The following is a 17,646-nucleotide window of genomic DNA, read 5'->3' as shown; positions in this document are numbered from 1 at the left end:
TTATTCTCGGATCCTGTCAAAGAGTTTCTTGTCTAGTCTGCTTTGGCCCATTCTCATCATGTGCCCGTAGAATCTCAGACTTCTGATTCTTATTTCGGTTTCCAGGACATTTATCACCTTGTAGATTTCCTGGTTGGGTCTTAACCTGTAGCCTTCCTGTGTTTTCTTGGGCCCATAATTTCTCCTCAGGATCCTTTTCTCTATTTTCAATAATTTTTCCAGGCTAGGGTGACAATTTTTCTCCATTTCTTATAAAATTACTGGTTTTATAACCGTGGTGTAATGTCTTATTTTTGCGTTAGACGATAGATTCTTCTTTTTGTAAATATTGCCAGTTGCGAAGCTTAGCATTTCCACATCACTCATAATTTATAACTGTATTATTATTAAAAATTAATATATTTTAAGTAAGACAGTCAGTGAAAATCTCCTGTAGATTTTCTTGAATTTCATATAATTGCTTTATGTTTTAATCCTAATTAAAATAAATATAAATATAATTTGACCACGTATCCTTTTAAAATGCAATACATTACAAATAATTTCATTGACCGCACACTCTACCATCTTCTCCTCATATTGAATATCAACAATAAACACGTTATTATAAATTATTTATTTATCAAAAAACGCACTTTATAAGCATATACATATTCGCGTTAAGATTTTATTACATTCTATATTGATATCTTTACAAATAGCAAGAGTTTTCATGAATTCCTAAGGTAGATCAATGTTCACATTCAATTCATATAAATACGTTACATAAATTTATTTTCTTTTTTTATGTTCTTAAATTATGTTGCATTTGAGCTATCTAAAACAATAAGCCTTAGATATTTAAAGTCAAAGTTAATTACTAACTTATCAGCGCTCATCTTAGTTCAGACATCTTGACAACATTATTACTGATAATTATATAATTACAGTCAAGCCTTGATCAAGTAACTTATCAGTTGTAACATTCCATGCCATTGATACAAGAAACTACTAACTAAAATATGAAATATATATTCAATTTGAAAAGAAGCATTGTATAGTAAACTCATTTGATTATGAGTTTATTATGTTTACCGCAATAAAAAAAAATGAATAAAAAAAAATAAATTAAAATTTCTCTTAAATCTGTACTATTACCGAAAAAAAATTATACTGCCAGTTTCATAATTCAACCCTAAATTTTATTAAAATTCTGAGAAATATGTTTCTTTTTATAAATCCACTAAAATTGTTTGTAGTCACATCATCAAAATTAAAAGTTTATTTGGCTTCATGGAAGGCCAAAAAAAGAGAATAATTTATTTCTTTTTATTCATATTGCTTGGGAAATATTAATATTGAAATTGAATTTGAGATTTAGAACACCTCAAATTCAATTGCATTTACAATAACATCGTTAGAACCGATGTAATTTATTAGACTGCAAATATCTTTTTCTATATGCATCCATATATTTTCTTTTCTTCCTCAACAAGTGTAAAAATGTGTTTAAGCAGAGAGAGAGCTAATACCAATTTAGTAATAATTAATCTTATATTTAATTCTTTTTTGTATTGGTTATTTTTTAAAGAATTAATTTAATTTTAATGGAATCCAAACCAACTGTCATTGCCTCAACATTTGAATATAATTTTCGATGATATACCCATATTCGCCGAGTTCCAATCTTGGATGGACCAGGTAGGTACAAGAGCGATGCCCTTGGGTGACAACACTTCTTGGTCCCGCCTCAAGAGCTCTTCTGGTAAGGCCATATTCACACCCAGCCTGGCCCATTATGTTCCAAAATCGGTGTTAAACGAGTACATGGTCCATGTAACTCTGTTATGATCGGTAAATATGAAAGAAAAGAAAATTAAAAATAAGGAAAAGTGGAGAAGGGAAGTTAGATTCTTAAAACTGATCGGGATCCAATTCGATAATTCACTCCTTGTTAATTTAAGTAAATAATATTTCGGAGTTCGTAAGTAAAAGATAATTTTGAGCGAAAACATTAGTATTAGAGAGCTACTTTATTGATGCAGACCCATCCACTGTTTTCATAATGTACAAATTAAATAATCAGCGAGTCTAAAGTCACCATAGAAATATATTATCTTGTGTAGAACTTGGTAGATGAACGTTAATATTACAAGCAAGACGCCCATCACTTGTCTCCTCACCCCAGATAATAAATTCAATTTCCTATAACTTTACTCTAACTGTTTTCACACCTTCTCTGGCTTACTCAATCTTAGCTTTTGTAGGTTCCAAAGGAGAGCGAGGAAATTTAAATTAGATTTCGCTACAAACAATGGAATTATATAAGGTAATATCCCGGGGTGGAAAATTAGATGGTAGGATCAAAGGGAGCCGAACCAACGATGGGATTTAATTGGAGGTTTACCGTCAAAGGAATTTCAAGTGTCAGGGCGTGATTAGCAGGTATGCGATGGCGCTTTTAGATTGGCCCGCCTTCCATAAATACTTCAATAGCAAAGCCTAATTGAGTCAGTGAGATGCCTCGATGGATCTCATCTCCTGCAATAATCGATAGGACCAAAGAAGACATTTTTTTATATTACAAAATAAGGTAAATCTTATTAAGATGACTAATCTGATTTATAACCTTATAGAAGGGTGTTCTATTCCGAAGGAAGCTTCAGATATTTTTTCCATATTATGCGGACCATAATCATTAAAACACTAATAAATTGACAATTTTCGTATTGCGGTTGCTAATAATATTTATGAAGGTATTTTTACAATACCTACAGTTAGTAAAACATCTACTGAGTTTATTCACTCGCCATTTGAAATCCAAAACCAAAATTGTTTACTTTATTTTGACTAATATTAGCCAAAAAAAAAAAAGTGACGAAATGTCGTAAAATAAATTGATTATTTCATTTTGATTTAATTGTGAATCTGATAATAAAATAAAATATTATAATGGTTTTCGGAATTTGAGGTATTCGCCATGAAAAGAATTTCGGATTCAAAGAACACAATTTTCTAAGAATACATATTCGGAAAGAGTTTTTATGAGGAATAATTAAACATCTTTTCATGGCGTTTAAGTCCAAAATATTCCTGAATTAAAAACAAAAAAACTCTAATTTTAGCAAATAAAGGAATTGAAAACATTTAACCTCATTTCATCATAGAATATATCAAAGATTAATTTATACCCTAGACAGATACTTCATCGTATATTTTATTAGACTTTATCTCAAGTCTTTCTCGATCTACCTTGTCATATGCTCCAATCTTATTTCCACACTGCACTTCCCTTCGATATCCGAGGACATTAAGTCCGCTATTCTTTTAAAATGTCCAAACCCATATAAGCATTCTTTTCTTTAATTATAGTTTTTATTCATGTTATCAGTTTATAATTTGCAATGAAATAGATTAAAATAATTAATTACAATATTATATCTTCAGTTTGATTCTTTTCATACGTCATAATTTAAAAAAAAATGAAGTATGAAGGAATTATTTCCCATGGTGTTTCATTTTATGGTTGATTAGTAATTAAATATTTGAAAGCAGTCACATAATAGAACATGGATTTTTTATTGTCATTTTCACCTCGTATTTTGTCATATTCATGCCCCAGGAACCAGTTATTTCATTTAGGAAGTGTAAGTATTGGTAGAATTAAATCGTTTTAAGTTCCTCCAATTCCTCATAATAAATTCAATTTACAAAGAATTCTTTGAGATTGACTGAGATAAACTATTAATAAGATTAATCAGAGTTCTCTAATGAATGGAGTGAGAGTCTTAAAAAAAAAAAGATCAAGCTCTGACAGCGGACTTGCATCAAACATTCTCGGCAAATGTGCTAACTTTCAATAGCATGTTGGAAGTGAAGAACACCAGTTGTCTAGATCATTCGAATTTGTGTAATGATGTGTTCAATCGTTTCCCTTTCTCTTCTCATTGATTTTACCGATGTGAATATCCCTTCTTTATAGGAAGCGCCTCCATTCTGTCTTCCATTCGAATTTTGGATTATGAAAGAAATCCAAACATTTTTGCTATTGATTCTATGGATTTAGATCCTTTTTTCGTTACTTACACTTTGGGCTATTCTAAGGAAAAACCTTTGGTGAATTTTGGAAGACGCTTTGGTAGCTAATGTATCCGGAGTCTCTGCCTAGACCTTCAGTAAGGTTTGATCATCATTTCTCGCATCCTTGTCAAAGGTAATCCACCTTCCAGAAAAATGTTCTCATTATGTACTATTACGGACAATATGAAGAGCATTAGGTATTTGTAGCAAGCATACAATACGCTAAAATTCAAACAAACGCAGTCTGTCGCCAAAATCAAGGTAACTGTGGGAAACTTTGGGAACGAAAAGTGATTTATCCGATGACTTTATTTCTGTTGGGGCTACAAGAAACATTATCGTACACCCTCCCCATTGGCCAGAAAGAGAGAGCTTATGGATTGGAGGTGATTCAGCTCCTGACAAGGTGGTAAAAAATGAGGTTCAATGCATGGTGGAAAACGTGTATCCATGGTCCATGGTTATGGCCATACAAATGCAGTCACAACTCCATCAAAAATATATTGTTCGTTTGTGGTGATTGTGTAGAAAAATATGCCAGTTACACTTAGTTGCAATAAGGACTTAAAAAATAAAGATAAATAGGGACTTGAAATAACTCACACTAGCTCAACTTAAAGACTCAACTTTGTTCTTTCTTTTAATACACAATATGTACCTTAATACAATGTTTACTTTGGTGGGTAGATATTAGGATGGATATACTATCGTATCTAAATTTACCAATGATCGACCATCCATACAAAGGAAATATTATAAAAAAAAATTTAAAAACAGAATTCCATTTTCCGTTTCACTTTCTCTTTTTTCATTTGTGTTATTTTTAGACGTTTCTTTATCATTTTATTTGGTATGACTATGTCCTTTCTTTAAGAGGAGTGCAAACCTGCTCTGTATCATTTGACTGATGCAACTAATATTATTTATGTTATTAACTGTAAGACTTGTACTCACGGGTATAGCCAGCTAGTAGACTCGCGATGCCAGCAGCGTACACGGCGGTGGTCCTCGCGGTGGCCTCCTCCTCAGAGGTGGAGTACTCCCGCCACTCGGAGCTGCGCTGCCTCCTCAGCCGCCCCAGCTGCCTCGAGCACCGCCGGCTCTCCATCTCCAGTTCTACCTCACTCTCGGTACCTCTTCTTCGGCACGCGTGCTCCTCATCCCTGCCCTGTGGGGAGAGAGAATTGTTATCTATAACATAAGATTGATGATATTGAGGTTCTTTTTGGAAATTCATATATATGGTTTAAACATAAAATTAACACTCATCATAAATATTTCTAAAAATAATTATATAGATGCAATAAACAAAGGGACCAGGAAAAGGGCATTTACGATAAATAAAAAGAATTTTTTTTACTATTATATAACATCCATAGAATTTTGAAATAAATTTTTTAAAAAAATTGTCAATCTATATGAAACAAGTAAGCTGTCTAAAGCTGTATTTCAATTTTTATTGTTATCCAAAGTAATTAGCAGATAAGTAGAACTATGCTTATTGAATCTTCTTCATGTACTATGGAAAAGATACCAATTTTGAATTAAGTTTACAAACCTATCAGTGCCGGCCTAAATAATTTTAGGAAAAATTAGGAAAGTTTCATTTAGTGTCATGAAGTTGGGAGCTATCATGGAACTGTCAATAGAACTGATAATTAATGTGTACAATCAAGAATAAAATATAAACTCATAAGCTAGAAGAAAGTAAACAAAAAATTAGTTAGATAGGTTGCAAAGAAGAATTTTCTTACTGAATGTTATCAATGCAAATTCTATTTCGCTTAACCGGAGAAGGGAGTGTATTCAGTATACAATTTGTTTATAGGATCCCGGGAGCGGATCTTTAGAGATTAACTTAAATTGAGTTATCTATAGGAGTTGGGAGCTCCTCCCGAGAACATGACCACCCCGGAGACAAACAGGATCCAAAGAGAATCATCAGCCTTATGTAATTGGGAGGAGTCAGCTAGCAGACACACGGGGTGACGCACGTGTGGCGAATGGCTCCTGATGAGACCCAATGATTTGATTAGCTGGCAATGGATTGACTAACACCGCCTAACAAGATTGCTACTGGATTAGCTAGGGATCTGCCTTGGATTAGCCTACTGATAACAGTGGGGCCTGTCCTCTCGTCGGGGGCTAATGAATTGGATCAAACGGTTCCAGGCAGGTAGGGACCTCTAAAGGCGGCATGTTTTCAAAAAGTCAGCAAAATTATTTGATCTTATGAATTTAAAAAATGAAATTCTGGAATATAGATCAATCATAAATAGGCATGGGATTCTTAAGTGGTAAAACAATGTCAGTAATTAAGTGAAATAAAAATTGTAAATTAAATAATTATAGTCAGAGTAACTGTGATAATAGAGGTAATTGAATGATGATAAAAATTGACCAAAGGCCTAATAGCCTGCAATAGTGTGATAACCAATGTTTGACTGTGATAGTGTGAATAAGTTGATAGATCCTTACAAATGACCGGAATCACTGAAACGTAGAAATTTAAAGGTAATAAAAAGGTGTTGAGTCTATATAAATATTTTTGTTAAAACTAATAAACAAATCTGTCTCAAACAAGATATTTCATTATACATTTATAATATTTTACATAAATATGTATTTTTTTTTTTGGAGAAAAATGTAATAAAAAATATCTAAAATGGAAAGTAGACCTTAGAAGGCATGAAAAAATATAAAACACCGTTTTTAAAACAAGAAACCCCTTTAAAATGATTTTTTTTTCAAAATAAAAAATACATACAAATGTAGTAGTTACTATTATTCACCATCCTCATCTTTCTCATATATAAATTAGACAATTTGGAGTTGAAAGTTAAATTTAAGATGAAAGAAACTATAAGAAACTTGAACTCCACCCCCCCCCAATTGTTTATTGTTATTTTTGAAATTTGTACTTATTCAAAAATACATTGTAAAAAAATGTAAAAACAGTGAACTATTTAAAAATAGGAATGTAAAATAAATTTAGTTTGCAATTATTAAAAAATCATTGAATGCTCTTACGAAGCATAAATATGGATATAGAAGTTGTAGAAATAAAAATATGTGAAACATAAAAATGCCATCCATATCCACTTATATTCATATTTTTTTAAAGCATATTAAAAATCCGAAGTATTTTATTTAAATTAAAGCTCGCAAGGATTTGATTTAATCAAATTAACAATTTTTAAGATTTCAAGCCTATGATGACAACATTGGATTTTGTAAGGAATCACCCTTAATTTTCATAAATACATCAACCCAAATAAGTCAAAACTTCTCAAAAAAGGTCATAAGTTACATTGAACTGATTACATTTTTTCTTGGGTTCTTTACACAAGGTGGTATAACTTAGACTTTTTTAAAAACTTAAATAGATTTTCTATAGCTGTTTCAGTGTTTCCAAGAGTGATGTTCTGCCGGTTTCTAATGTTACACTGTATATTCCTTAAGAGGCTCACAGTCCAGAGGTACCTTGCAGTCCGTGGATACAGCCTTTTTAGATGATATGTATGAGTCAAAACTTTATTTCCGATATCTTATATGCCATGTCCTCACCAATCCGATCTCATGTCACCTTAAGAACCTAACAGTCCAGAATAGTGTACTCTACCGTCTGAGGGAAATGACTTCTGCTAATTACCTTTAATTTTATTTCCATGAAATAATTATCCATTTCACATCTTTATTAGCAATAAAAATAATAAATACAAACTATGAAAGGATTTTATAATTTTTTAAGGCGTTGAAAGCTTACAAATAGATGGACAAATATGTTTTTCATGTTGAAAACACACTTCTGGAAAGAATAATTTTGGTATCATACATCGTTGGAAAGCCAACGATTGTAATAAGAATGATATTTACTATATAAATTTACTTAATAAGATGAAAAACTCATTAAAATGCAAAAATAAAAGATCAGTTTTAACAAGTGTTCCGCGGTTTTTTTGCCATCATAGTTATGAAACAATCATAATTTTAATTTTACTTAACGTATATAAGTGCATGTAATTAGAAAGAATAATTTCATAAAATCATCTTTTTAGCATTTTCAATATTCATTAACAATTAATTAGTAAATAAATGGTTAAGAGCACATTGTAAATTTTAGTAAACTGTTGTATATAATTCTGCCATACTTTTGTAGTAGAAATATGTTAAAATTTTGCAGATAGAAATATTATTAAAATATTTTTCTGTTAGTTCCTAAAGTTCGAGTTAGTTCCTCTTTCAACTGAATGGTTTATTTGAAACATTATTACTGTAACGTATTGCAAAAGTGGATAATATAATTTATTTTTTATACGAACAAGGATAATTTTGAACTCAAAATAGGATAGTAAGGGAAAATTGTGTGAACCATCACACCAGACTTTTTTTTTTCAAATAGTAATACTGTGAAAATGATATAAATTAGGAATTATATTTTAAAAATTTAATCAAATTAATTTAATTATCTGCATTACAAAACATTCACTTATCACCCTACTTCGAATTGAAATTCATCCTGGCTCTTTTCAGAAAATATATTTTTAAAATAAAAGTAACGAAATGGCTTGAATCAATGGGCATACTCCAGCTCCTTTAATCTCCTGCTAGAACATAGCTTTTATTTAGGCGTTTTTCGTATATATCCATTACTTTCTATAATTTTTTATGTTAAATATTATTATTTCCAAAATCTTTGGCTTTTTAACTTAATATATTAAGTTTGTATTTGGAACTTATTTCCGAAAATAAATTAATCAACCAGGAAGATATTTTTTTCCAATCTCCTTAAGGTACTTGTTACTAACCGTGGACAGATGACAGTATAGATAACTGCCCGGTCTGTTACTCCTATGAAAAGGAAAATACATTTCACTTCTTGGGAGCTTGTTCGAAGTATAGTGAAATTAGATAAAAATAATTTGGGCAGCAGATCTGCTCTCCGGAACAATTATTCACTTATAATTGTTAAAATTCACTCAATAATTGTTAAGAGGCTATGATTGAAGAGCCCTCAGCAGTTACGTACGCCGGAACGCAGGGAACAGCTCAGTTAGTTAGTATTTGAGGGAGTAACGCCAAACCACAGTTGTTATAATTGCCATGTTGCTTAAAAAAAAATACTGTATCATTATTTTACTTGTAAAAACGATGATTTTTATAACGTTTATTTTAAAAGTTTTATTATATGATTTTGCATAAAATTACAGACAGACTTCGAAAGACGTGTGCTTTTCCATTGCTTTATGAGTTTTTAAAAATTGTGTATGGGTCTTTTATTTTTTTTTGTAAATTTTTAAGTAATCATATATTAATCAATATTAAATAAAAAATAATACTACCTGCTATATTTGAAAAGGTTGTTTCAATAAAGATAAGACCTATCTGATATTAAAGAACATTTAACTAACAACAATTAAAAACTAAATAACTAACAATAATTAAAAACTATTTAAAAAAACCATTAAACCATGGACCACATAAAACCGTTCCAATGGCAGGGAGGAGGTAGTTATTGCCAGATTGAGAATAAGTCATACAAGTTCAACTCATGCATATCTGATCAGTAAGCAGCCACCGCCAAAATGTCGATACTGCAACAGTGTACTTACTATCAGTCACATATTTGTGGAATGTTATTTCATTTCCGCGAACTTGAGTAGATTGGGAGTAGTACCGAGTGTATCGCACGCTCTGAAGATGACCAGAAGAACGTGGAAATGTTTTTGGTTTTCTTAAAAAGGGATGGTCTTTGAATAAGATTTAAACCTGAAAATCTGTTATATGTAATAAAAAATTCCAAAAGAAGTAATTATTTACATTTTTTTTTCGTAATTATTTAAACAGAAAAATAAAGTGAAATAGAATTATAAAGCGCGAAACATAGGCGTTGATGATCTCACGGATTTACGCCCTAAAGCCCCAGACAACAACAACAACAACAACAACTAACAACAATTATTTATTAACACTGATATACGGAGTTAAAGCAAAATTGTTAGAGCCGTTTCCAAGATAATGAGCAAAATCTATAAAGTTCCAATTCCGGTCAGTTGATTTTATCGAAAAAGTTACCCAGCCACATGGTTTATGCTGCCTTAACTAAGTAATTTCGGTATTGCATGAATTTTCGTTTTTGACCTAGGTTGATGTGTAAAGCCCATGATTTACTGTTTAATCACTGCCAGTTTATAAATAAATGAATCAGGGCTAGTTGTAAAAAAAATGACAAGGAGCATATGAGCTTCCCAAATACACTGTTGTAAAAAACATTTCAAAGAGACCTCCCTTTGATCTGACAGTATCGATTGCAGAACCTGCCTTAATAAGAATGTAATTACCAATTACTTCTGCTACTCACCTAGGGGGCCCGGAAGGGATGCACCCCACCTTGTTAACGATCGGAGTTGGATAGTTATATGATAACCTCGGGGCTGGATAACTAGTTCGGTATCAGACTTTTTATAATACGTTTAAAATCCCAGCTATGTACACAGGATAACATTATAATTGTGTTTTTTGCGACAGTGAGTTGTTAAGCAGGTATGTGTAAAATCTCACTACTGGTGTAAACACCAGCATTACTCAACAGGCAGAGTTAGTTAAAAAGAAAAGTAAACAATTAATATTTATGGATTCTTCTCATTAAATATTCAAAGTTTACTTTGCCTAACTAGATAGTGTAATCGGAAATTGATTGAGTGACCAGAACTAAATGTCAAGGTAGTAATCAGAATAGCTATGTATAGGAGAATATAGGAAATCTAAATGTAATATTGTTTAAGGCCCATTAACTCTTCACTATAAATAGAAGTTTTAAATACATATGAGTCGGTGAGAAGCCAAATGACTAATATGGATCGATTCTACCAATTCTCATTACTCACAGATACCGAACCCATGAGGCTTGGACAAGAAAAAAAAATTAAATTAAATAAATGATTATTTTGCGACTGAGAATTTTATTTTCTATATCTAATAAATTTTTTGCTTTAGCATTGAACTATCGATAGTTAACTATTAAATAATTTTAATTAAATAACCAATAATTATAATTACTTGTTAATTATTGATATGTTTATTATATAGAATCGTGAATTTGATTCAGGGAAAGGTAGATAGCAGTGAAACACTTATTTATAGAATAATGAGGAATAATCACTTCCTTATATTTTCAGCCACTCTTATATGATAGTGATGATAAAACAATAATTTTTAAAATTTACTATATTAACCCATTTGATCAAGCTGTACCAAAAATGAAGCGGTGATTAAATTACCTTTAAATCTTATTGTAATTGATATATTATTATGCTGAAAGTAAGGATTATATTAATTTTTGCACAATTGATAATCAATTACCATTAATGCTTCATCATAATCCTTATCACGTGTTTAACAGATCCAATTTAAACATTAGAATTTTTAACATGGCAATTGAAAAAAATGATGTATTTTTTTTTTAATAATAGAATAATTGAAGTATTTTAGTTTTAGCGCTCTTTCTCAACCTCCACTGGCTCATTACCAGTGATGCGGCGAGAGGGATGCGCTAGGATCTTATGAGCTCTGCTCTACCCCTCACACGTAGGGGATAGAGGGGGCTCAGGGATCTTCAGGTTGGCTGTGTAAATAGGAGTGTAAATGTGACTAGAGATTCTTTTATTTTATTTATTTATTTTTTCATGAATAGTTTGATTATGTTCATTTTCTTTATCCTTCTTTTTATATATATTTTAAGAGAGATTATTTATTTTTATGTTCTTTTTTTCATTTATTGTTCATTCTTATTTTATTTTATTTTAGTTAAAATGTGATCATTGATCACAATTACCTATTGCCAAAAACGGTGTGGCAGATTGTATTATCTATCAATAAATAAAAATCAATTCTTAGTATATTACCTTTTGTTGAATGTGATCTGTGTCGTATATAATGTAAGTTTATCAGATAATTGTATTTTATTTGATTTATGGGGTATTGTTGGGCCATCCCCATTATTGGAGCTGTTGGACCGGGATGAAACGTGACTATTTAGAGGACATATTGGGTACTAGCTTACTTTTTAGTTTAGTTTTAGAACATATTCCGTTCAAGTATCTATTTCTGTTATTGCATTTACAATAACTATCAATATTACTTTCAACTGTATTGACTGTATAAGTTTTGGTTTGTCGTTAACTTTTTAACAGCTTGTCTAAATATTGATAAATTTACCCGCGACTTTTATACCCGTCCCCATGCTGTGATTTTTAGTTTAAATTTTGGAAACATGTATAACTTAGAGTAATACATTATTGTACCGTGTTTCAATTAAAAATAATAACTTTCAAAAAGTTGGGATCAAATAGGTTAACAATCTTCCGTAGATTTATATTTTAATATTTTTCTTTTTCTTTTACTGGCACAACAGGAAGCTGCCCTTGGCCTGCTCAACGGCTGCCAACCATCTTTCTCTATCTTCTGTAAGGGCAATTGGGATCCTCAGTTGTCGCAGATCCTGCATCACAGGATATTTAACTATACTGGAATCTTCGAAGACTTTGAAACTTCGAGACGTTTCCTAGGATTACATTAACCAATTCTCTTGAAGTTCTTCTATTAATGGCATAACAACTTAATAAATAATAAAATGTTCTTGTAAATAAGAAGGTTAAAACCAAAATATTTGGTCAATTATATGGGTATTTTAATGTTAAGATGAAATGCTATTTGTAGAAAAACATTCAGGGCATGGAGGATTATCCTGAAAATATTGTGACATAAAGTAAAAACGAGAATATTGGAAATATTTTATCTCTGTGGAAGAAATGTTTTTCGCTCATATGAGGATATGAATCTTTATCTTCTCGTTTGATCAATAGAGCAGTAGTATCAGCAGTAGGATCAGTTGTAGAATCATTGGTTCATTAGTGAACTACTTATTACGTAAAAGTTGTGTTTTCAAATATATTTTTTAGTTAATGAACATAATGCTAGTATAAAATAAGTACATAACTTCAGAGAGAGCAAAATATTAACATTATCAAACACCTATACTAGCCTCATATTCGGACATAAAGTTTTTTTATTAAAATTAGTTATTGTTATTACTATTTTATTTACTTATAAATGTGAATAAGAACTTTTGGTTTTAAGCATATTAATTTGTCTCTTAGCCTCAAAACAAAGCCCAACCCAATTTCTATATTATTACCAATTATTATGGGTAATTATACAAATACCATTGAATAAACAGATTTGATGAGGAATAACTGTTGATCAGAGCACTTTTTATCAATTAAAAAACTAGCTTGAAAGGAAAAGTTGTGTGATAAATTAAATAAGTTGGGTTAGAGTGAGTTGGGAATTATTAAGATGTAAACAGAACAAAAAAATATATTTATCACATATTGACTTATATCTCTCATTGTAAGAAAATAGTATAAATTTAGAATTTGAATATAGGTATACTTAAACCTTTCAACAAAATTAATTCAATAAATACATATTGAATAAAATAAAATGAAAATCTGTTGTCAGGATTTCAGAACATTGTAGGAATGTATTGTTTCTAAGCCAACTGTTGTGCTAAAAGGTGATTTTATCAGGATCAATCAACAGATTTTCCCTTAGTTAAAGGGTACGCATTTTTAAAGGCTTGGTGTGCTCCACGAGAGTCTCCCGACTCTAAGATTGATCAAAGGATAATAATTATCTATAACAAAATAAATAATTATCTGCAACTGCCAAACTCGAACTCAGGTTCCGGAGGTAACAGCAGAGTGCCTTACTCATTTGTCTACTCTGCTCAGATATATATTCTATATATTACATATATGTGAAAAATGAATATTTATTTCACTTCAACCAATGAAGGGTACATTGCTTTGAAAGGAAGAACTGTTTTTGAACAACATGCATGAGCAAGGAAATTATTTGTTCAAGATCACGCTTAACCACCAGGAGGATCTTCCGACTCCCAGATTGATCCATGCTTAATGCAACAGAATAAATAATTATCTGCTACAGCCAGACTCGAACTCTGGTCCTAGAGATAAAAAGCAAAGTGCCTTACTCCATTGGCTTACCCCACTCCATTAACATTTTTTTTTTTGTTTTTTTTTTTATTATTTATTTATTGTAATTTACAACTGTACAAAATAATACAATAAGTAAATATGTTGTATGTTTCATATACACTTGAAATCTTGGGAAGGAACCACCTATTGGTGGTACTTCAAACATTAATTTAAACTAGAAGGTCTCGGGGCCATCTTCTTTTCAGACGCCTCGGAGGATTATCAGGGATTGTTAAGGATGAAAGATTAAGAATTAATGGGTTAGATTGGTTAAGGAGTTTGGAATAAAAAGACGCATATCTGTTTTGGGTCAAATCCCATTAACATGTATTGTCAGAAATAATTAGTAATCATTATGGGAGATATTATCCACTAAAACAACCTTCCTTCATATGGTTAGTAACGTCTAGAAATAATGTTTAACCTTTCTATATTATTTAACTAGAAACAAATAATTAGTCTGCTATTTTACTAGCAGCATATTACTTAGAAATTATTTTCAAAATATTAGCCCAAGTGAAAAATACAGCCCGAGTTGAGAAGGTTTCCTTCTGAAGAACTATCGCTTCCACTAGGATGCACACAAAAAGCACCCTCGAGATCGGCCCTGAGTGGCAACCCGAGGTAATATTCAGAGCAGCTAATAGAGGGCGCTGGTTAATATTCGTGAAGACAAACTGAAGATGTCCTTTGATACGTGCTCAAAGCGGGCCACAATCAAATAGGGCACCTCACTCCTTCCTATATCTTACAAGAGCAATAAAAGCGCCCCCCTCCTACTCCTGGCCCGTCACTAACATAACAAACAATTTATACCGCCCGCCTCGTTATTTTTTATTAGCTTCCTTCCTCTTCCTCCTTTGGCAGTGCTCCTTTCTCATCATTTCGTTATCCGTCATTGTGTGCCTCCAACAGGGGCAAACATGTTTCTATTTCCTGTTTTTTATGTGCCTCATGCCACCATTCGTGTGCTCGAATTAAATCTCGGTATGCTTGCTTCAAACAAGCTCATTAGCGAGGGTTCAGCCATAATCGAATACGAAACGCAATCCTACCAAATCTCTAAAAGGATTCCTAACCACTCAATATTCTGCAGATATAATACAATAAATACACAGATATAGTTAAAACATATTATAAACAAATAGTACCAGTTATATTGTCAGTAATTACGAACAAATAAGTAACCAAAAAATAAACAATCCATTACATATATAAAAAAAGTTCTGGGTCGATTTATAAAAAATAATTGGTAAAAAAAAAACTATATCTGAAATTGTCTGGCATTTATGGACTAGTAAGAAGAATCATTCCCATGGCCCAACCGAAGTCTTCAAAAATTATTTCTCATTCTACCAGTAATAATAAAAATCATAAAAAAGAACATATATGTAAGTTATTCACAACTAGATAAACCACATGCCTTAAATTCAACTGATTAGTTGATTAACACTCCACATTTTTATTATATATCCCAACTTATTAAGCATAGTCTTACTTAATCTCTTACATTTTCTAGAATTAACCTTATGAAATTAGTATAGTGAACCTGCTTCCACAGGAATAAAGTTTCGCTGTCAATCACTATCTATATATAAACATATCTCTCACCCCTCTACAGTAACCAACATGTAAACACCATTCAGAGATTGGACTGGAGGCTACTGCAAACAAATATCAATTGACTGCCCTGGGTAGTTGTGGCTGAAAAGTGAAACGTAAGAACACACACGTCTATTTTACTTCACTTAACGATCTATGAAATATATATTAAGGGAAGATACTTGGATCTTGAAAAATTTCGAAAATAATTTTTCGACGACAAATGTCCAAGTGAATTCTAGAAGTGTCAAAATAACCAAATATTGCAAAACGGTGTTTGGGTCTGTGTTTAAGTGATCAGCCAAGCAAAAAGTTGTAGGAAACATAGATCACACATTGGAGAGTTGAGTGCTAGAATAACTTGTTCGTTGAAAACGACCAACCTGAATGACTATTAATTGTATTTGCACATAACTTTAAACCTTTTATCAATGGTATCAAAAAGAGCATTAACGATTAATTACTCTATATCCATGCGAACATCAGAAGATCAATTATTTCAGCTACGTCTCCTGCTCATTAAAATAGTTCTACGTCTATTTGGGAATTAGTCTGTAGTTTGTTGGTGGTGGAGCTCACCTATTGATTTAAATAATTTATATACTTGTACTCAGTCGAGTCTGGGACTGCTTGTGTGTGTCTGCCTCCTTCGTGGCTGTCCTGTCCGTGCCAGGACTCGCTATTTCCTAAATAGTGGGTTCGTACAGTATTGAAGGCTGTCGAAAAAGTCGATGTGTCTCCTCGATTTTAATTCTGTCACCGTCGGTAGTTCGAATATCGTATGAATGTCACATTTTTAATTATAATAAAAAATATAAAAATAAGGAATATGTACCAATATAATAATTAACTAAAGGATAAATAGAGATAGGAGTTTAGAGACTGGAAAATCGGAAGAGCCGAAAATACCTGATATCGTTCTATGCCATTCACATGTACACATCCTTAATTAAACTGCTGTCCTATTAGTGGAAATAAAATTGAAATTTGTCAGACGCAACTTAAGAAACACTGCAATACAAATTTTTATAGTAGCAGAAAAGTAAAATTGTTTTGTTCAAAATATTCGTCTTCTTTGGTACTTCATTTTTTTTTTTTTTTTTTTAAATCATGAAACATTATATTCAAGACGAATTGTCCAACGAAATGAAACTTAGGACCAGTTTAGAGTCTTATATATCCTACCTATCCTAATATCCTACTCCTAATGTTACAATGCGATTCTGCCCAAAAATTTTATCTAATAAAGACATAAAATGTACTGTAAATGATATTGGTATGAGTTGAAATAGCAGAAATTCAGCTTTCCAATGCTTCCAGTACAGTAGCTAACAATTTTATTACCTTAAGGGCAGCAGAAAGTTTGACTAGTGGATATGGAAGATCTCATCAACTAATAGGAAAAAAAGTTGTCAGTTCTATAAGTTTTTTTTTTTTTTTACTTTTACTTACCTATATATTAGATATATTGAACGAAAAGTACTGCGATCTTAAAAAAGTTTAAATCCGAATTTTCGATGGAAATACGTATTTTAATTTTGTCTGTTTTCAAATAACCAGTTCATACAAAATTCTCTTTATGTGAACAGTCTATCTCAAAAATGAAAAGTTGCAAGAAATCGATATTACATGGGATATACGGTCAAAATAAAATACAATAAAATATAAAATTAATACAATAAAACCAAAGATTGGGAAAAATAAGTATTAAATTTGTCATGAATCGCACAAGATTCTGAAAAGATACTCACCAGCACGCCTTCCTGGCCTCCTCCTTTATGAGTGCACCATTGATTACTCATTAAAGCAATTCAATCGATATCAATGAACAGCACTGACATTTAACTTACAACACGCAAAGGTCTCTCAATCGGTCTCCATCGCGAAGCAGTAAATAGCACACAAACAGAAGTCCTCACAAGGT

The 17,646-nt window shown here is 31.5% G+C and overlaps 1 protein-coding gene across 1 annotated transcript in view; it reads right to left on the bottom strand.

The window, feature by feature from the left end:
- The window catches only part of LOC106681946 (zinc finger CCCH domain-containing protein 18-like), a 118,021-nt gene that overhangs the window by 76,052 nt on the left and 24,323 nt on the right, over nt 1-17,646 (bottom strand). The window contains exon 2 of the mRNA XM_067051819.1: nt 5,014-5,227. Within this exon, the coding sequence (XP_066907920.1) occupies nt 5,014-5,227 (214 nt within the window). The remainder of the gene's footprint in view (nt 1-5,013; nt 5,228-17,646) is intronic.

Source organism: Halyomorpha halys, unplaced genomic scaffold (assembly GCF_000696795.3).
Source record: "Halyomorpha halys isolate HHAL.00 unplaced genomic scaffold, Hhal_1.1 Scaffold376.1, whole genome shotgun sequence".
Taxonomy (NCBI): Eukaryota; Metazoa; Arthropoda; class Insecta; order Hemiptera; family Pentatomidae; genus Halyomorpha; species Halyomorpha halys.
Note: the sequence above shows the minus strand (reverse complement) of the source record. Positions and strands in the feature narration are given on the sequence as shown.